Source organism: Oncorhynchus nerka, linkage group LG1 (assembly GCF_034236695.1).
Source record: "Oncorhynchus nerka isolate Pitt River linkage group LG1, Oner_Uvic_2.0, whole genome shotgun sequence".
NCBI classification, from domain to species: domain Eukaryota; kingdom Metazoa; phylum Chordata; class Actinopteri; order Salmoniformes; family Salmonidae; genus Oncorhynchus; species Oncorhynchus nerka.
This window is the reverse complement of record NC_088396.1, coordinates 42552281-42574450: the sequence shown is the minus strand read 5'-3', so window position 1 is coordinate 42574450 and position 22170 is coordinate 42552281. Positions and strand designations below refer to the sequence as shown.

At 44.3% G+C, this 22170-nt stretch overlaps 1 protein-coding gene across 3 annotated transcripts in view; it reads right to left on the bottom strand.

Annotated features, from left to right (window-relative positions):
• The window catches only part of LOC115116752 (NEDD8-conjugating enzyme UBE2F-like), a 94881-nt gene that overhangs the window by 56530 nt on the left and 16181 nt on the right, over positions 1-22170 (bottom strand). For all 3 annotated transcript variants that reach the window (XM_029645234.2, XM_029645236.2, XM_029645235.2), the window contains one exon: positions 3360-3427. In XM_029645234.2, the coding sequence (XP_029501094.1) occupies positions 3360-3427 (68 nt within the window). The remainder of the gene's footprint in view (positions 1-3359; positions 3428-22170) is intronic.

The window sequence follows — 22170 nt, the reverse complement described above, 5'->3', positions numbered from 1 at the left end:
GAATGGAGGGATGGAGAAAAGGAAAGGCTGAGACTCTGTGTGGGGCTGTAACTCACCCTGCTAACTCCACCTAAACCTCCACGCTAGCCTGTTCAGGGAGAGGACTTTAACTCACTTTCTCCTGACAGGGCCGTGGACAGCAGGCAAACTGGGACAGCGTAAATTACCCATGCTGCTGCTGTTCACAGGGTGCTTATCGCCACGAAACTACTGGTGTGCGTCCAAAATGGAGCCCTATTCCGTAAAGGGCACTACTTTTGACAAGAGCTTTAGACATTGTATGTTTTGGCCACGAGGACATTCAAATGGAAGGGAGGATCTGATATGTTTCATAGATCATAGAACTCTATCAGAGTGACCATCGGGTTCTTGGCCACCTCCATGACAAAGACACTTCTTCCCGATTACTCAGTTTGGCTGGGCGGCCAGCTCTAGTAAGAGTCTTGGTGGTTCCAAACTTCTTCCATTTCAGAATGATGGAGGCCCCTGTGTTCTTGGACTTTCAATGCTGCAGAAATGTTTTTGTACCCTTCCCCAGATCTGTGCCTCGACACAATCCTGTCTCGGAGATCTACGGACAATTCCTTTGACCTCATGGCTTGGTTATTGCTCTGACATGCACTGTCAACCGTGAGACCTTTTATATAGACAGGTGTGTGCCTTTCCAAATCATGTCCAATCAATTGAATTAACCAAAGGTGGCCTCCAATCAAGTTGTAGAAACATCGGAAAGACAGGTCGCAGGTGTAAATGAGAACTTGTTCTCAACTAGCCTACCTGGTTAAATAAAGGTTCAATAAAATGAATGAATGGAAACAGAATGCACCTGAGCTCAATTTCGAGTATCATAGCAAAGGGTCTGAATATTTACGTAAATAAGGTATTTCAGTTGATTTATTTTTTACATTTGCTAACATTTCTAAAAACCAGTTTTTGCTTTGTCATTATGGGGTTTTATGTGTAGATTGATGAGGAATAAGGCTGTAATGTTATAAAAAGTGTAAAAAGTCAAGGTGTCGGAATACTTTCCCAATGCACTGTATTACTGTAGGTCCAAGATGGAGGAATATTCTATAAAATGACAACTGAATGTACCACAGGTGGACTCCAATCAAGTTGTAGAAACATTTCAAGGATGATCAATGGAAACAGAATGCAACCAAGTTCAATTGAGTCTCTTAGCAATAAGTTACTTCAATTTTTATTTTATTAATTTGCAAATATTTCTAAAAAACATGTTTTCGCTTTGTCATTATGGGGTATTGTGTGCAGATTTGAGGAAATAAATGTATTTAATAAATTTTTGAATAAGGCTGTAACGTAACAAAAAGTCATGGGGTCTGAATACTTTCTGAATGCACGGTATATTAGCCAATCTATATATCGCTGTATAACACGCTGACCAGACCGCACGCCAACACGCTGACCAGACCGCAAGCCAACACGCTGACCAGACCGTACGCCAACACGCTGACCAGACCACACGCCAACACACTGACCAGACCGCATGCCAACACACTGACCAGACCGCACGCCAACACACTGACCAGACCGCACGCCAACACACTGACCAGACCGCATGCCAACACACTGACCAGACTGCACGCCAACACACTGACCAGACCGCATGCCAACACACTGACCAGACCGCATGCAAACACACTGACCAGACCACACGCCAACACACTGACCAGACTGCACGCCAACACACTGACCAGACCGCATGCCAACACACTGACCAGACCGCAAGCCAACACGCTGACCAGACCGTACGCCAACACGCTGACCAGACCACACGATAACACGCTGACCAGACCGCACGATAACACGCTGACCAGACCGCACAATAACACGCTGACCAGACCGCAAGCCAACACGCTGACCAGACCGTACGCCAACACGCTGACCAGACCGCATGCCAACACACTGACCAGACTGCACGCCAACACACTGACCAGACCACATGCCAACACACTGACCAGACCGCATGCCAACACACTGACCAGACCACACGCCAACACACTGACCAGACTGCACGCCAACACACTGACCAGACCGCACGATAACACGCTGACCAGACCACACGCCAACACGCTGACCAGACCGCAAGCCAACACGCTGACCAGACCACACGATAACACGCTGACCAGAACGCACAATAACACGCTGACCAGACCACACGATAACACGCTGACCAGACCACACGATAACACGCTGACCAGACCGCACGATAACACGCTGACCAGACCGCACGATAACACGCTGACCAGACCGCACGATAACACGCTGACCAGACCGCACGATAACACGCTGACCAGACCACACGCCAACACGCTGACCAGACCGTACGCCAACACGCTGACCAGACCGCACGATAACACGCTGACCAGACCACACGCCAACACGCTGACCAGACCGCATGCCAACACACTGACCAGACCGCACGATAACACGCTGACCAGACCACACGCCAACACGCTGACCAGACCACACGCCAACACGCTGACCAGACCGCAAGCCAACACGCTGACCAGACCGCAAGCCAACACGCTGACCAGACCGTACGCCAACACGCTGACCAGACCGCAAGCCAACACGCTGACCAGACCGCACGATAACACGCTGACCAGACCGCAAGCCAACACGCTGACCAGACCGCAAGCCAACACGCTGACCAGACCGCAAGCCAACACGCTGACCAGACCACACGCCAACACGCTGACCAGACCGCACAATAACACGCTGACCAGACCGCACGATAACACACTGACCAGACCGCACGCCAACACGCTGACCAGACCGCATGCCAACACGCTGACCAGACCACACGCCAACACGCTGACCAGACCGCAAGCCAACACGCTGACCAGACCGCACGCCAACACGCTGACCAGACCGCACGCTAACACGCTGACCAGACCACAAGCCAACACGCTGACCAGACCGCAAGCCAACACGCTGACCAGACCGCACGCCAACACGCTGACCAGACCGCACGATAACACGCTGACCAGACCGCACGCTAACACGCTGACCAGACCGCACGATAACACGCTGACCAGACCGCACGCGAACACGCTGACCAGACCGCACGATAACACGCTGACCAGACCACACGCCGACCAGACCGCACGATAACACGCTGACCAGACCGTACGCCAACACGCTGACCAGACCGTACGCCAACACACTGACCAGACCGCACGCCAACACGCTGACCAGACCGCACGCTAACAGAATTAGACATGGAAATGTATACCACTTAAGGACCAGTCCTCTTCTGCATCCCTCAGCGCCTGTTATCAGTAGCACCTCTATCTGACCCCCACACACTAATGAGACATGTCAGGACCACTTACCACCATATTGTAGGCTTCAGGGACCTCTATTTCAAAATGGAACGTTCCACTCTGGTAGTAGCCTTCATCTGCAGATGAAGAGAGAGAAAGATACAGTGAGCAGCAGTGAGGTTTAGCTGGTGGAATTGTCAGCGGTTTCCCGGGGGGGCTGTGTTGTTAGTCTGCAGAAGGATTGATGGCGGGGTCAGGCTCCCAGCGACAGGGACAGGGTTTCAATGAGAAAGTGGTGGAAACATGAAATATGACACTTTGGATCCCCTTGGCTCTCTATGGCCTCTTCCCACCTCTCCATACTGCTGAGGATTGAAAGCAAAAAGCTCAGGCTACAGCCAACTAGCAGGGATACAACAACCTCTCCCCCTAGCGGGTTCCCAAATGGCACCCTATAGGGCCCTGGTCAAACATACTGCACTATTAAGGGAATAGGGTCAAATTTGGCATGCAACCGCTCTCTCCCTGTAGCCTGTAGGGGGAGAGGCTCACACCGGGTCACCTGCATGCTCTCTCCCTGTAGCCTGTAGGGGGAGGGGCTCACACCGGGTCACCTGCATGCTCTCTCCCTGTAGCCTGTAGGGGGAGGGGCTCACACCGGGTCACCTGCATGCTCTCTCCCTGTAGCCTGTAGGGGGAGGGGCTCACACCGGGTCACCTGCATGCTCTCTCTGTCAGTCAATGAAGGTGACCTTTCTGATACTTGTGAAAAATCTTCTCGTCTAATGCACTGGTTGAGCAACCATGGCCCAGTAATGAGCTGCTCTCTAGGAACTGTCTACAGCGAATATGGCTGTCTTAATTGGGATGACGGCCAATAAAATCCTGTGTGATTCCAAGCCTTTATGGGTCTGTTATTGAGAGACGTCTATAAAACCAGAGCTGTTCCCTCCCTCTGGGGAAGGATGTCTCTTAACCCTGAACAGACCTGAGCAGAGGGAAACAGACTGGTCTAATTAGCAGCAGCTTGACACCAGACACACACATTATGAATCAGCCTTGGAACCCCTCTGAGAAAACACTGGTTCTGCTCTGATTAGCGCGGAGCAATCAACCAACATTTTTGGATTTTTAAAAATGTGTTATTAAACCAACAAATTGACTAAGGTCAGTTCAATTACCTGAATTCCATTTAGTTTCTTCTTTTTTTTTTGGTAAGCCCAAATGACTTCAGTCACTGAAATCAGCAGATCTGATCCCTTCACTCTCTGCACCAAAGCATGGACACATGCTGAGGAGTCAGAGCAAGCAGGGGTGGAAAGCAGAGGCACCATGTCCTGAATCCAAGGTGGCTAAGTAGCATGCTATTTGCTTGATGTCTACAGAGTGATCGCTGCAGTCAGAAAGAGCTAGCCTGGCACATGTTTGCTGGGTACAGGGGGCGGTACAGTTCACAGATGGCACGGCAGAGATCACAACAGTGAATGTGGTCTAGGCAAAATGAGTATTTAGTATTTATTAGGATCTGGACTTGGGGACTGTGAAGAGACCCCTGGTGGCATATGTATGTGTAACAGTATAGCTTCCATCCCTCTCCTCACCCCAACCTGGGCTCGAACCAGGGACCCTCTGCACACATCAACAACTGACACCCACGAAGCATCGTTACCCATCGCGCCACAAAAGCTGAGTATCAGAGCAAGTGACGTCACCAATTTAAACGTTATTAGCGCGCACCACCACTAACTAGCTAGCCATTTCACATCGGTTACACTCACCCCCCTTTTTTGACCTCCTCCTTTTCCGCAGCAACCAGTGATCCGGGTCAACAGCATCAGTGTAACAGTATAGCTTCCATCCCTCTCCTCGCCCCTACCTGGGCACGAACCAGGGACCCTCTGCACACATCGACAACAGCCACCCTCAAAGCATCGTTACCCATCGCTCAACAAAAGCTGCGGCCCTTGCAGTGCAAGGGGAACCACTACTTCAAGGTCGCAAAGCGAGTGACGTCACCGATTGAAACGCTATTAGCGCGCACCACCGCTAGCTGTGCTGCTCTGTTCTGGGCTAACTGTAATTTCCTGTAAATTTAAGGGCTAGCTGTGCTGCTCTGTTCTGGGCTAACTGTAATTTCCTGTAAATTTAAGGGCTAGCTGTGCTGCTCTGTTCTAACTGAAATTCGCTGTAAATTTAAGGGTTAGCTGTGCTGCTCTGTTCTGGGCGAACTGTAATTCGCTGTAAATTTAAGGGCCAGCTGTGCTGCTCTGTTCTGGGCTAACTGTAATTCGCTGTAAATTTAAGGGCTAGCTGTGCTGCTCTGTTCTGGGCTAACTGTAATTCGCTGTAAATTTAAGGGCCAGCTGTGCTGCTCTGTTCTGGGCTAACTGTAATTCGCTGTAAATTTAAGGGCCAGCTGTGCTGCTCTGTTCTGGGCTAACTGTAATTCGCTGTAAATTTAAGGGCTAGCTGTGCTGCTCTGTTCTGGGCTAACTGTAATTTCCTGTAAATTTAAGGGCTAGCTGTGCTGCTCTGTTCTAACTGAAATTCGCTGTAAATTTAAGGGCTAGCTGTGCTGCTCTGTTCTGGGCGAACTGTAATTCGCTGTAAATTTAAGGGCCAGCTGTGCTGCTCTGTTCTGGGCTAACTGTAAATCGCTGTAAATTTAAGGGCCAGCTGTGCTGCTCTGTTCTGGGCTAACTGTAATTCGCTGTAAATTTAAGGGCCAGCTGTGCTGCTCTGTTCTGGGCTAACTGTAATTCGCTGTAAATTTAAGGGCCAGCTGTGCTGCTCTGTTCTGGGCTAACTGTAATTCGCTGTAAATTTAAGGGCCAGCTGTGCTGCTCTGTTCTGGGCTAACTGGCACTTGACACATAACAGCAGAAGCCTACCAGATGCCTCCGTTTAATTTAATTTTATTTATTTTTTTATTTCACCTTTATTTAACCAGGTAAGCAAGTTGAGAACAAGTTCTCATTTACAACTGCGACCTGGCCAAGATAAAGCAAAGCAGTTCGACACATACAACGACACAGAGTTACACATGGAGTAAAACAAACATACAGTCAATAATACAGTAAAAAAAACAAGTCTATATACAATGTGAGCAAATTAGGTGAGAAGGGAGGTAAAGGCAAAAAAGGCCATGGTGGCAAAGTAAATACAATATAGCAAGTAAAACACTGGAATGGTAGTTTTGCAATGGAAGAATGTGCAAAGTAGAAATAAAAATAATGGGGTGCAAAGGAGCAAAATAAATAAATAAATTAAATACAGTTGGGAAAGAGGTAGTTGTTTGGGCTAAATTATAGGTGGGCTATGTACAGGTGCAGTAATCTGTAAGATGCTCTGACAGTTGGTGCTTAAAGCTAGTGAGGGAGATAAGTGTTTCCAATTTAAGAGATTTTTGTAGTTCGTTCCAGTCATTGGCAGCAGAGAACTGGAAGGAGAGGCGGCCAAAGAAAGAATTGGTTTTGGGGTGACTAGAGATATACCTGCTGGAGCGTGTGCTACAGGTGGGAGATGCTATGGTGACCAGCGAGCTGAGATAAGGGGGACTTTACCTAGCAGGGTCTTGTAGATGACATGGAGCCAGTGGGTTTGGCGACGAGTATGAAGCGAGGGCCAGCCAACGAGAGCGTACAGGTCGCAATGGTGGGTAGTATATGGGGATTTGGTGACAAAACGGATTGCACTGTGATAGACTGCATCCAATTTGTTGAGTAGGGTATTGGAGGCTATTTTGTAAATGACATCGCCAAAGTCGAGGATTGGTAGGATGGTCAATTTTACAAGGGTATGTTTGGCAGCATGAGTGAAGGATGCTTTGTTGCGAAATAGGAAGCCAATTCTAGATTTAACTTTGGATTGGAGATGTTTGATATGGGTCTGGAAGGAGAGTTTACAGTCTAACCAGACACCTAAGTATTTGTAGTTGAAATGATGACACGAAAGAGAGGTTGAACAGGCTAGTAATAGGGGTGGCAACAATTTCGGCAGATAATTTTAGAAAGAAAGGGTCCAGATTGTCTAGCCCGGCTGATTTGTAGGGGTCCAGATTTTTCAGCTCTTTCAGAACTTCAGCTGAATGGATTTGGGAGAAGGAGAAATGGGGAAGGCTTGGGCGAGTTGCTGTTGGGGGTGCAGTGCTGTTGACCGGGGTAGGAGTTGCCAGGTGGAAAGCATGGCCAGCCGTAGAAAAATGCTTATTGAAATTCTCAATTATGGTGGATTTATCAGTGGTGACAGTGTTTCCTATCTTCAGTGCAGTGGGCAGCTGGGAGGAGGTGTTCTTATTCTCCATGGACTTTACAGTGTCCCAGAACTTTTTGAGTTAGTGTTGCAGGAAGCAAATTTCTGCTTGAAAAAGCTAGCCTTGGCTTTTCTAACTGCCTGTGTATAACGGTTTCTAGCTTCCCTGAACAGCTGCATATCACGGGGCTGTTCGATGCTAATGCAGAACGCCATAGGATGTTTTTGTGTTGGTTAAGGGCAGTCAGGTCTGGGGAGAACCAAGGGCTATATCTGTTCCTGGTTCTAATTTTCTTGAATGGGGCATGTTTATTTAAGATTGTTAGGAAGGCATTTAAAAAAATATCCAGGCATCCTCTACTGACGGGATGAGATCAATATCCTTCCAGGACACCCCGGCCAGGTCGATTAGAAAGGCCTGCTCGCTGAAGTGTTTCAGGGAGCGTTTTACAGTGATGAGTGGAGGTCGTTTGACCGCTGACCCATTACGGATGCAGGCAATGAGGCAGTGATCGCTGAGATCTTGGTTGAAGACAGCAGAGGTGTATTTAGAGGGGAAGTTGGTTAGGATGATATCTATGAGGGTGCCCGTGTTTAAGGCTTTGGGGGTACCTGGTAGGTTCATTGATAATTTGTGTGAGATTGAGGGCATCAAGTTTAGATTGTAGGATGGCTGGGGTGTTAAGCATGTTCCAGTTTAGGTCGCCTAGCAGCACGAGCTCTGAAGATAGATGGGGGCAATCAGTTCACATATGGTGTCCAGAGCACAGCTGGGGGCAGAGGGTGGTCTATAGCAGGCGGCAACGGGAGAGACTTGTTTTTAGAGAGGTGGATTTTTAAAAGTAGAAGTTCAAATTGTTTGGGTACAGACCTGGATAGTAGGACAGAACTCTGCAGGCTATCTTTGCAGTAGATTGCAACACCGCCCCCTTTGGCAGTTCTATCTTGTCTGAAAATGTTGTAGTTTGGAATTAAAATTTCTGAATTTTTGGTGGTCTTCCTAAGCCAGGATTCAGACACAGCTAGAACATCCGGGTTGGCAGAGTGTGCTAAAGCAGTGAAAAGAACAAACTTAGGGAGGAGGCTTCTAATGTTAACATGCATGAAACCAAGGCTATTACGGTTACAGAAGTCATCAAAAGAGAGCGCCTGGGGAATAGGAGTGGAGCTAGGCACTGCAGGGCCTGGATTCACCTCTACATCGCCAGAGGAACATAGGAGGAGAAGAATAAGGGTACGGCTAAAAGCAATAAGAATTGGTCGTCTAGAACGTCTGGAACAGAGAGTAAAAGGAGGTTTCTGGGGGCGATAAAATAGCATCAAGGTATAATGTACAGACAAAGGTATGGTAGGATGTGAATACAGTGGAGGTAAACCTAGGTATTGAGTGATGAAGAGAGATATATTGTCTCTAGAAACATCATTGAAACCAGGAGATGTCATTGCATGTGTGGGTGGTGGAACTAATAAGTTGGATAAGGTATAGTGAGCAGGACTAGAGGCTCTACAGTGAAATAAGCCAATAAACACTAACCAGAACAGCAATGGACAAGACATATTGACATTAAGGAGAGGCATCCTTAGTCGAGTGATCAAAAGGGTCCAGGGAGTGGAGAGGTTGGTTTGGGGGTCGCGGCGATTTAGACAGCTAGCCAGGACATCGGTAGCAAGCTAGCATAGGATGGAGGTCTGTTGTTAGCCACCTCTTGCGTTCCGTCAGTAGATTAGTGGAGTTCCGTGTTGTAGAGGGGATTAGTCCAAATCACACAACAACAAAAAAAATAAAAACAATAGATATAGTTATAGAGGCCCAAGAAGAAACATAATAATAATAAAAATAAATAAATTGTCCGATTGTCTATTCTGAGAGCAGCCGGTATGACAGCTAACGGTTAGCAGGCCGCAGATGGGCTTTCAGGTAACGTCGCGACGGAGGAGCCAGCCGGATCTCCTTCGGGTAGATAACGTCGGCAGTCCAGTTGTGAAGGCCCGGTGGGGCTCCGCGTAGGCAGTAAAACGGGTCCGGATAGGTGACTGCAGCCCAGGAGTGATTGACGGAGCTCAGGAGTGATTGACGGAGCTGGCTAGCTCCGGAGTAATTGATGTTTGCTCCGGAATCGACGAAAGCAGATAGACACACGGATAGCAGCCAGCTAGCTGTGAGATCCGGGAGTGAATGTCCAGAGAGCAGTTGAAATCCAGGGACATGGAGAGAAAAATCGGTCCGGTATGTTCCATTCCGAGCCGCGCTGCGCCGTACAAAACTGGCGATAGATTTTCGAGTTAAAGGATAGCTGATGACCACAAACCGTGGTTAGCTAAATACTAACGAGTTGCCAGTAAAGAAGCTAACTAGCTTCTGATTAGCTCCTGGCTAGCTTCTGGCTAGCTTCTTGGAGTTTCTGGCTAGCTTCTGGCTAGCTTCTTGGAGGATTGCAGATTTGAGGTAAATAATACGTATTTATACATATCAATTGGTGAGGCAGGTTGCAGGAGAGTGTATTGAAGATGAGTTGATGGAAAATAAAAATAAAATGTATGTGAAAAAAGTTGTAAATATATATATATACACGACACGACAAGACGAGGACAAAAGACGTCTGAACTGCTATGCCATCTCGGGCAGAATACGCCATACAGTCAAAGATTAGAAATGTCCTGAGATTTTTTAATGACACTAAGCATGTTGTGAGAATGAGATGCTCTAAACGTTTCACCAACAATGCAGTGGTCTGATTCCTTGCAGTATATTAACATCTCCAGAGAGAGACCGGCTTGCTTGATCTAAAATAAAACCAACCAACGCTGTTAACCAGCTGAATCATCTTTGTGAACATTGACTGCTGTAACTTTTCCATGTCCAGGTATTCCATAGACCTGATACTGTTGCCCGTGCTCATTGAAACCTATTTCACTGAGATAGAGGGTGGGATGCAGCAGAACCAGAGGGATCTGATGCTCTGAGTGAGCAATCAGCCCCCTAATCCTCCCTGGCCCACTATCAGGACAATAGTCTGTGTAGGCTGTCTACTGAGCCTGTGGAGGTTGAAGGAACTTGCTCTAGTCTCAAGCCTTGCTGAAAGCTGATCTAGTGTAGCACGCACACACACACACACACACACACACACACACACACACACACACACACACACACACACACACACACACACACACACACACACACACACACACACACACACACACACACACACACACACACACACACACACACACACACACACACACACACACACGTCCCCCTAATACCTCTATCTGGCGTAATACCACTTTCTCTCCCCATTCTCCACACAGATCAAGTTTCCTCACACAACTCAGGATTCTTGGAGAGACTGAATTCCACACACCCATTTCACACCACAACAACAACTGCTAGATGTGTACAGATATGACTGGGTACAGCACCACTCTTTAGGTCTACACCAAGCTACACACTCCACTCCAGCACACTGGGCTTCCAGGTGGCGCTGCGGTCTAAGGCACTGCATCTCAGTGCTAGAGGTGTCACTATAGTCCCTGGTTCGAAACCAGGCTGTATCACATCAGGCCATGATTGGGAGTCCCATAGGGCGGTGCACAATTGGCCCAGCGTTGTCCGAGTTTGGCAGGGGTAGGCTGCCGTCATTGTAAATAAGAATTTGTTCCTAACTGATTTTCCTAGTTAAATAAAGGTTAAAATCAACAAAAAATAAAAACATTGTACCAGTCATCACACAGAGGTTGGAACAAGCCCATCCAATTCCTGGCTTTTGTGCGGGATTCCTGCCTTTCCCTTGCAGATTTAGGCCAATGCCCTCATCGCCAGCAGTCGATTTGACACAGCGGGTAAATATTGAATGACAGGCTAAATGTTGCGAGAATGAGGATGGCAAAGCCGCAGGTCAGGCTGGGGGATAACAACACTATGGTGCTTCCTCTACTCTGTCAGTGACTACTGTGTACTAATCACGATGTTCCCACCAAAGGACCATTTAGGGCTGGTCTGAGAGACACTGACATGCTCCTCAGAGTACTAGTCAATGAGGACACACCACCATGTTCCTCAGAGTACTAGTCAACCAGGACACACCACCATGTTCCTCAGAGTACTAGTCAATGAGGACACACCACCATGTTCCTCAGAGTACTAGTCAATGAGGACACACCACCATGTTCCTCAGAGTACTAGTCAATGAGGACACACCACCATGTTCCTCAGAGTACTAGTCAACCAGGACACACCACCATGTTCCTCAGAGTACTAGTCAACCAGGACACACCACCATGTTCCTCAGAGTACTAGTCAATGAGGACACACCACCATGTTCCTCAGAGTACTAGTCAATGAGGACACACCACCATGTTCCTCAGAGTACTAGTCAATGAGGACACACCACCATGTTCCTCAGAGTACTAGTCAATGAGGACACACCACCATGTTCCTCAGAGTACTAGTCAATGAGGACACACCCCCATGTTCCTCAGAGTACTAGTCAATGAGGACACACCACCATGTTCCTCAGAGTACTAGTCAACCAGGACACACAACAGCTGCCAGATGGGTCTCTCTCTGTTAAGTGGAACAACTTCAGAATGTTCTCTGCTCTGAAAAGTGTCAATTATTCCAGCTGTCATGACTGGCCTGTGAGGATCAGGTTACAGTGGATCACGGTCCTACAGAGATCTCTCTCACCCCCACAGAGCGGGGAGGTATAGAGGGATTGATAGGGGGGTTATGACACCTCCATTGTAAATCTTAAGGCAGCAGATTAATCCTTTTTCCTTTAGTGATTGGGCCTTATGGAAAATCTAGCTCAGAACTGTAACATGCAATAAATGGATTTTGGGACATTATATTTCATCAACCAAAATGGTGGTAACAATCATAGATGGAATATGAAAATGAAGGTCGAAGTTATGTTATTAAAAATATTATGAAGACGTTAAAAGGAAAACATTAACTTGAAGAGTTTTCATAATGTGTATGTGATGTTTACATACTTTATGTTGTGTAGAAAATATCCAGATGAAAGAGAATGTTTTGGTGACGATAAGACTGATTTTAGTTGTCTAAACGAGATCATAGCAATTTATAATACCTTGCCTCGTAACTAGCTACGCCCCATACATACATACCAGACTCAGTTGACCGCGCGCTGTAGCTGAGGTCTACCACTAGTCGTGACCCCGGAACGCAACACGAGGAAGAGGACAAAATAACCTCTTAACAATCAATCCTATGACTGAGTACTGTATTTAAGAAGGTGAATTCAAGAAGGACCAACCGGTTATTCTCTTCAAGTCACCGGTTGTCTACACGGCCCTCCTACCCAAGCTGGGAGCGTCGACACGACTGATTAGCCCCCTAAAAAGACCACTCTCACAGAACGAGTGCAAGGAAACAGACAACTAAGAGAAAGGCCATCGCGTGGACAATCAGAGACTTATACCCGATAACGAAGGAGGCCATCGAAAGAACAGGGCGTCGGCCAAACCTATCCCACTAAGCGGAACTCGGCCCACGAAGAGATACCCAACGGAGACCTTCAACACGTAAATACATGCATTATAATTCTGACCCATAAGAGTGGCAGTTCGGGGCGTTAGTTAGGGCTAAACTAAGCATAGTTTACAAATGTATCCGAGTGTTGTTTTTCCTCGCACTTTCTCTCTCACTCTCTCTTTAAATCTCCATCTTGTGTAACACGTGTCATATTGTGTTGGTCTGCTAGGGACCGTTTGCCATTGTATTAAGTTCTAACCAATAACCTGGACTGCTGCGTCTCTCAGACAAAATAATGTATCAAATATAAATCATGTAGAAGATGTAGCATATGGTAGAAAGAGTATGTGGCCCTTCTCTGTAGCCTACAAGCTGGAGATACAATGTAATGAGACGGACACGTTTTCCGATCAAATAGCCTAACCCAAATGGCACTCAATCAAAAAATATATATAAAAATTAAAATTAAAATAACACATCCTAAAAACAGGACAGGTCAAAGTAAAATGGACAATATGGACTGGACAATATGGAACGGACAATATGGAACGGACAATATGGAATGGACAATATGGAATGGACAATATGGGATGGACAATATGGAATGGACAATATGGAATGGACAATATGGGATGGACAATATGGAATGGACAATATGGGATGGACAATATGGAATGGACAATATGGAATGGACAATATGGACAATATGGAATGGACAATATGGAATGGACAATATGGACAATATGGAATGGACAATATGGACAATATGGAATGGACAATATGGAATGGACAATATGGACAATATGGACAATATGGAATGGACAATATGGAATGGACAATATGGGATGGACAATATGGAATGGACAATATGGACTGGACAATATGGAATGGACAATATGGAATGGACAATATGGACTGGACAATATGGAATGGACAATATGGAATGGACAATATGGACTGGACAATATGGACTGGACAATATGGAACGGACAATATGGAACGGACAATATGGAATGGACAATATGGGATGGACAATATGGAATGGACAATATGGAATGGACAATATGGAATGGACAATATGGGATGGACAATATGGGATGGACAATATGGAATGGACAATATGGGATGGACAATATGGAATGGACAATATGGAATGGACAATATGGGATGGACAATATGGACAATATGGAATGGACAATATGGAATGGACAATATGGAATGGACAATATGGGATGGACAATATGGAATGGACAATATGGACAATATGGAATGGACAATATGGAATGGACAATATGGACAATATGGAATGGACAATATGGACAATATGGAATGGACAATATGGACAATATGGAATGGACAATATGGACAATATGGAATGGACAATATGGAATGGACAATATGGACAATATGGAATGGACAATATGGAATGGACAATATGGAATGGACAATATGGGATGGACAATATGGAATGGACAATATGGAATGGACAATATGGAATGGACAATATGGAATGGACAATATGGAATGGACAATATGGAATGGACAATATGGAATGGACAATATGGGATGGACAATATGGAATGGACAATATGGAATGGACAATATGGACAATATGGAATGGACAATATGGAATGGACAATATGGAATGGACAATATGGACTGGACAATATGGAATGGACAATATGGAATGGACAATATGGACTGGACAATATGGAACGGACAATATGGAACGGACAATATGGAACGGACAATATGGAATGGACAATATGGAATGGACAATATGGAATGGACAATATGGAATGGACAATATGGAATGGACAATATGGGATGGACAATATGGGATGGACAATATGGAATGGACAATATGGGATGGACAATATGGAATGGACAATATGGAATGGACAATATGGGATGGACAATATGGAATGGACAATATGGGATGGACAATATGGAATGGACAATATGGGATGGACAATAACAACTGTTGTCTAGGAGTTTCATATGGAAAGGACAATAACAACTGTTGTCTAGGAGTTTCATATGGAAAGGACAATAACAACTGTTGTCTAGGAGTTTCATATGGAAAGGACAATAACAACTGTTGTCTAGGAGTTTCATATGGAAAGGACAATAACAACTGTTGTCTAGGAGTTTCATATGGAAAGGACAATAACAACTGTTGTCTAGGAGTTTCATATGGAAAGGACAATAACAACTGTTGTCTAGGAGTTTCATATGGAAAGGACAATAACAACTGTTGTCTAGGAGTTTCATATGGAATAGACAATAACAACTGTTGTCTAGGAGTTTCATATGGAATAGACAATAACAACTGTTGTCTAGGAGTTTCATATGGAAAGGACAATAACAACTGTTGTCTAGGAGTTTCATATGGAAAGGACAATAACAACTGTTGTCTAGGAGTTTCATATGGAAAGGACAATAACAACTGTTGTCTAGGAGTTTCATATGGAAAGGACAATAACAACTGTTGTCTAGGAGTTTCATATGGAAAGGACAATAACAACTGTTGTCTAGGAGTTTCATATGGAAAGGACAATAACAACTGTTGTCTAGGAGTTTCATATGGAATAGACAATAACAACTGTTGTCTATGAGTTTCATATGGAATAGACAATAACAACTGTTGTCTAGGAGTTTCATATGGAAAGGACAATAACTGTTGTCTAGGAGTTTCATATGGAAAGGACAATAACAACTGTTGTCTAGGAGTTTCATATGGAAAGGACAATAACAACTGTTGTCTAGGAGTTTCATATGGAAAGGACAATAACAACTGTTGTCTAGGAGTTTCATATGGGATGGACAATAACAACTGTTGTCTAGGAGTTTCATATGGAAAGGACAATAACAACTGTTGTCTAGGAGTTTCATATGGAATGGACAATAACAACTGTTGTCTAGGAGTTTCATATGGAAAGGACAATAACAACTGTTGTCTAGGAGTTTCATATGGAAAGGACAATAACAACTGTTGTCTAGGAGTTTCATATGGAAAGGACAATAACAACTGTTGTCTAGGAGTTTCATATGGAAAGGACAATAACAACTGTTGTCTAGGAGTTTCATATGGAAAGGACAATAACAACTGTTGTCTAGGAGTTTCATATGGGATGGACAATAACAACTGTTGTCTAGGAGTTTCATATGGGATGGACAATAACAACTGTTGTCTAGGAGTTTCATATGGGATGGACAATAACAACTGTTGTCTAGGAGTTTCATATGGAAAGGACAATAACAACTGTTGTCTAGGAGTTTCATATGGGATGGACAATAACAACTGTTGTCTAGGAGTTTCATATGGAAAGGACAATAACAACTGTTGTCTAGGAGTTTCATATGGAAAGGACAATAACAACTGTTGTCTAGGAGTTTCATATGGGATGGACAATAACAACTGTTGTCTAGGAGTTTCATATGGGATGGACAATAACAACTGTTGTCTAGGAGTTTCATATGGGATGGACAATAACAACTGTTGTCTAGGAGTTTCATATGGAAAGGACAATAACAACTGTTGTCTAGGAGTTTCATATGGGATGGACAATAACAACTGTTGTCTAGGAGTTTCATATGGAAGGACAATAACAACTGTTGTCTAGGAGTTTCATATGGAAAGGACAATAACAACTGTTGTCTAGGAGTTTCATATGGAAAGGACAATAACAACTGTTGTCTAGGAGTTTCATATGGAAAGGACAATAACAACTGTTGTCTAGGAGTTTCATATGGAAAGGACAATAACAGCTGTTGTCTAGGAGTTTCATATGGAAAGGACAATAACAACTGTTGTCTAGGAGTTTCATATGGAAAGGACAATAACAACTGTTGTCTAGGAGTTTCATATGGAAAGGACAATAACAACTGTTGTCTAGGAGTTTCATATGGAAAGGACAATAACAACTGTTGTCTAGGAGTTTCATATGGAAAGGACAATAACAACTGTTGTCTAGGAGTTTCATATGGGATGGACAATAACAACTGTTGTCTAGGAGTTTCATATGGGATGGACAATAACAACTGTTGTCTAGGAGTTTCATATGGAATAGACAATAACAACTGTTGTCTAGGAGGTTCATATGGGATGGACAATAACAACTGTTGTCTAGGAGTTTCATATGGAAAGGACAATAACAACTGTTGTCTAGGAGTTTCATATGGGATGGACAATAACAACTGTTGTCTAGGAGTTTCATATGGAAAGGACAATAACAACTGTTGTCTAGGAGTTTCATATGGGATGGACAATAACAACTGTTGTCTAGGAGTTTCATATGGAAAGGACAATAACAACTGTTGTCTAGGAGTTTCATATGGGATGGACAATAACAACTGTTGTCTAGGAGTTTCACCCCATCCTCATGATCAGTGGTTTCAAGTTACCCGCTGTGTAAACACATTGCAAATAGGCTCACAATAACTCCTGATAAAGTTGGTCTCTCCTAAAGTGAAGTGAACAAAATGGTTAATAAGTGATAAGCAGTAATACGTGGTCACTACCATCATGTGACTTAATTGTTTTATTCTGTGTTACAGCGTTCAACCCACATTATGCATTTAAATTTTAAAAAATTTAAAAAATTTAAAAAACGAAAACAACCTCAAAAATCACTAATCACTCAGCACTATTATTGGTTAACCGTAAAAGAGGATGAATTGGTAACGGTGAGCACCAGGCTTATCAATCTTGATCAGTCTTTTCCATTAGGTGTCAGGCCAGGGACAAGACTTTGTTAACTATCCAGGGCAATCATACAGTGGAATAAGGCTGTAACGTAACAAAATGTGGGAAAAGTCACGAATGAACTGTATTTTGCACACCAGTATCTCTACCTGTACATGACCATCTGATCATTTATCACTCCAGGGTTAATCTGCTAAATTGTATTATTCGCCTACCTCCTCATGCCTTTTGCACACAATGTATATAGACTCTTTTTTTCTACTGTGTTATTGACTTGTTAATTGTTTACTCCATGTGTAACTCTGTGTTGTTGTCTGTTCACACTGCTATGCTTTATCTTGGCCAGGTCGCAGGTGTAAATGAGAACTTGTTCTCAACTAGCCTACCTGGTTAAATAAAGGTGAAATAAATAAAAAATACTTCCAGATTAAAAACAGGCTGACACACAACAAGATATTGCATACAGCAACAGCTGTTGAGAGGAAATGACTGATACTTAGTAAAGTCATTTTCTTGTGGACTACTGAATGATCATTCTGGAGGAACTATCTACACAGCCTCAGGTGATATACAATATTGTAGATATACAATATTGCAATGATAAGTAGTTTAATATTAGCATTACAAAGCAGATAGTCAAATTGTGGTTGTGTAGCCTAAAAGTGCTTTAAAAATGTTAACTTTTTGTTGCAACTATACAGTAGCGAATTCATCCAGCATGGAGGTGGCATCTATAGATGAACAGATGTTACTAAACAGTCAATGCAAATAATGTATCTCCTTAAACAACTATACAGTAGCGAGTTCATTCAGCATGGAGGTGGCATCTATAGATGAACAGATGTTACTAAACAGTCAATGCAAATAATGTATCTCCTTAAACATGCCGGTTTACTTGAAAGGACATGTTGTTGTTTTGGACCATGCAGAGAGTTTGTCTTGCAGCTCTTTGGCTTTGTGGTTTCTCATTACAGAAATAGATACTCAGGTCACAATGTGGACAGCAGTAGGTAGTAGAGAAAATCTGGCATGAGCTCCATGTTAGAAAATCTAATTTGTGAAACAGTTGGCTCTCGTCCTCTCTCACCTGTGGTCTTTGCTACAAGGCGAAATGCCAGTCATTAGGCCTAAATCAAATGCATCAACAACTTGTTTCCCAGCCTCCCTGCACTGAGACTGTGGATTCTGAACTGACTACAGTCCAGAAAACAGACAGCCAGCCTATCATTCCCCTCCCTGCTAAGACATCATTAAAATAACATTTCCTTATCTACAGATAACTCTTCACTCTCTACGTTCCTCAATACCTGAGCTGACCGATTCATTAGAATTCGATCCTAGAGCTCCTACTCTGATACATTATGAACACCCAGAGCTCAACTTCACCATGGTCACATATCAGAAACCCAAACTGGACTGGGCCAATTTAGTCCAGGCATTCCCGGCATGTTGTTCCAATTGTTTAAAGCTACTCTCCTTTATAAACAAGCCTTGCTGTTCTCTGTTAAAGACTCCATATCCAACCAGGGAAAGTTTCTGACTTTATAATGGCCACAAATAAAGCAGAACAAAAGTACCAAGTGAACCCAAGCTGTCGGTGTTCTAGTTCTATAGGGAGATCCTGAGACATAGTGCTGTAAAACGCAGGCAAAATGGGGTGAGTAGGGCCCGAGAACAGTGTGTGGTTCCATTAAGTCTTGCTGAGAGTAGGGGATAGGGGTTGACTGGTGAGTAGGGTTCATTCTGTAGAGACACAGACAGACAGGGTTGTAAGGACACAGGGGACGGAGTGAGTAGGGTTCATTCTGTAGAGACACAGGCAGACAGGGTTGTAAGGACACAGGGGACGGAGTGAGTAGGGTTCATTCTGTAGAGACACAGACAGACAGGGTTGTAAGGACACAGGGGACGGAGTGAGTAGGGTTCATTCTGTAGAGACACAGACAGACAGGGTTGTAAGGACACAGGGGATGGGGTGAGTAGGGTTCATTCTGTAGAGACACAGACAGACAGGGTTGTAAGGACACAGGGGACGGAGTGAGTAGGGTTTATTCTGTAGAGACACAGACAGACAGGGTTGTAAGGACACAGGGGACGGAGTGAGTAGGGTTCATTCTGTAGAGACACAGACAGACAGGGTTGTAAGGACACAGAGGACGGAGTGAGTAGGGTTCATTCTGTAGAGACACAGACAGACAGGGTTGTAAGGACACAGGGGACGGAGTAAGTAGGGTTCATTCTGTAGAGACACAGGCAGACAGGGTTGTAAGGACACAGGGGACGGAGTAAGTAGGGTTCATTCTGTAGAGACACAGACAGACAGGGTTGTAAGTAGGGCCATGGTCATTGTGATGACGACAACCTTGGCAACTCTTGTGAATGGTCACAATGTTAGCTAGCTCAAGTACTGCCTTTATTTACAGCAGGACAGGAAAGGTCTTAGGAATGGGTTGCGTGTTATGTTGTGAAGCAAATTGAGTCACTTCCTCTTCAAAAACATGAATGAGGGTTGTAACAAATCAGCCATTCAAGTAAGTGACATTGCCTATATTGCTAAGGCTGAGGCTAACCTATAGATTACTGTGAAAGGTAATACCAAGGTAGTATCATGTAGAACCATAAATTGTAGAACCACAAACACACCCAAAAATTGTTCATTCTATTCATCGGATACTAATGGGTTCTGCGACACTCCAATACTGCTTCTTGCCATGTAGCCTCATTTCCTGTCTGTATACAAGGCTAGTCCTCAATGATTACAGTCCCTGCTCAAACCACATTAACTCTCATAGCACAGCACACACTGCAGGTGAATGCAATTACAGCCATCTACCCCCACCCATCATGTACCCATACACGCTAACACATATGAGAAGGGGGTGATCTCTACATGTCCTTCCTCTCTAGCTGCCCTTTTAGTGGGCAAAGCAGCACAGCATCGTCCAATAAGGCTGTCTTAGCAGATGCTTCCTTCCTCATCTCACAACGCTTCTTCTTCTGCTGAAATTGTCATTTTGTAGAATATTCCTCCATCTTGGACCTACAGTAATACAGTGCATTGGGAAAGTATTCCGACACCTTGACTTTTTACACTTTTTATAACATTACAACCTTATTCCTCATCAATCTACACATAAAACCCCATAATGACAGAGCATTAGAAATGTTTGCAAATGTATAACATTTAAAAAGAAAAACGTATTTATGTAAATATTCAGACCCTTTGCTACGATACACGAAATTGAGCTCAGGTGCATTCTGTTTCCATTGATCATCTTTCCAATGTTTCTACAACTTGATTGGAGGCCACCTTTGGTCAATTCAATTGATTGGACATAGAAAGGCACACACCTATCTATATAAAAGGTCGCACAGTTGACAGTGCATGTCAGAGCAAAAAACAAACCATGAGGTCTAAGGAATTGTCCGTAGAGCTCCGAGAAAGGATTGTGTCGAGGCACAGATCTGGGGAAGGGTACAAAAACATTTCTGCAGCACTGAAAGTCCCAAAGAACACAGGGGCCTCCATCATTCTGAAATGGAAGAAGTTTGGAACCACTAAGACTCTTCCTAGAGTTGGCCGCCCAGCCAAACTGAGCAAAAAGGGGAGAAGGGCCTTGGTCAGGGAGGTGACCAAGAACCCGATGGTCACTCTGATAAAGCTCTAGAGTTCCTCTGTGGAGATGGAAGAACCTTCCAGAAGATTCTCTGGTCTGATGAAACCAAGATTGAACTCTTTGGCCTGAATGCCAAGCGTCACGTCTGGAGGAAACCTGGCACCATCCCTATGGTGAAGCATGTTGGTGGTAGCATCATGCTGTGGGGATGTTTTTCAGCGGGACTGGGAGACTAGTTAGGATCGAGGCAAAGATGAACGGAGCAAAGTACAGAGAGATTCTTGATGAAAACATGCTCCAGAGCACTCAGGACCTCAGACTGGGGCGAAGGTCCACTTTCCAACAGGACAACGACTCTAAGCACACAGCCAAGACAACGCAGGAGTGTCTTCGGGACAAGTCTCTGAATGTCCTTGTTTTGGTTTTGTCATTTGTCATCCTTATTATTGTGTGTAGAATGATGAGGAAAATGTATTATTTAATCAATTTTAGAATAAAGATATAACGTAACAAAATGTTGAAAAATTCAAGGGTGTGAAAACTTTCCGAACGCACCCTATAACACGTTCATTTCTCTGTTGGAACCACAGACGTGCTTTACATGTGTTTTCTGTTAGGTTAAACTTTAAAAATTAGTCCCGTCTGCTCAAAAAGCTTTTCTATTTAGTTTACAGAGTTTGTATAAAGTTTGTTTCCAGTTAAAGTCCCTCAGTGTGCAGGTCAACGCTGAAAATAAATACTTGTGTGGGCTGCTAAATAAACATTTAACCTCTGATTTTGCACCATCTCATATTCATACCAGTG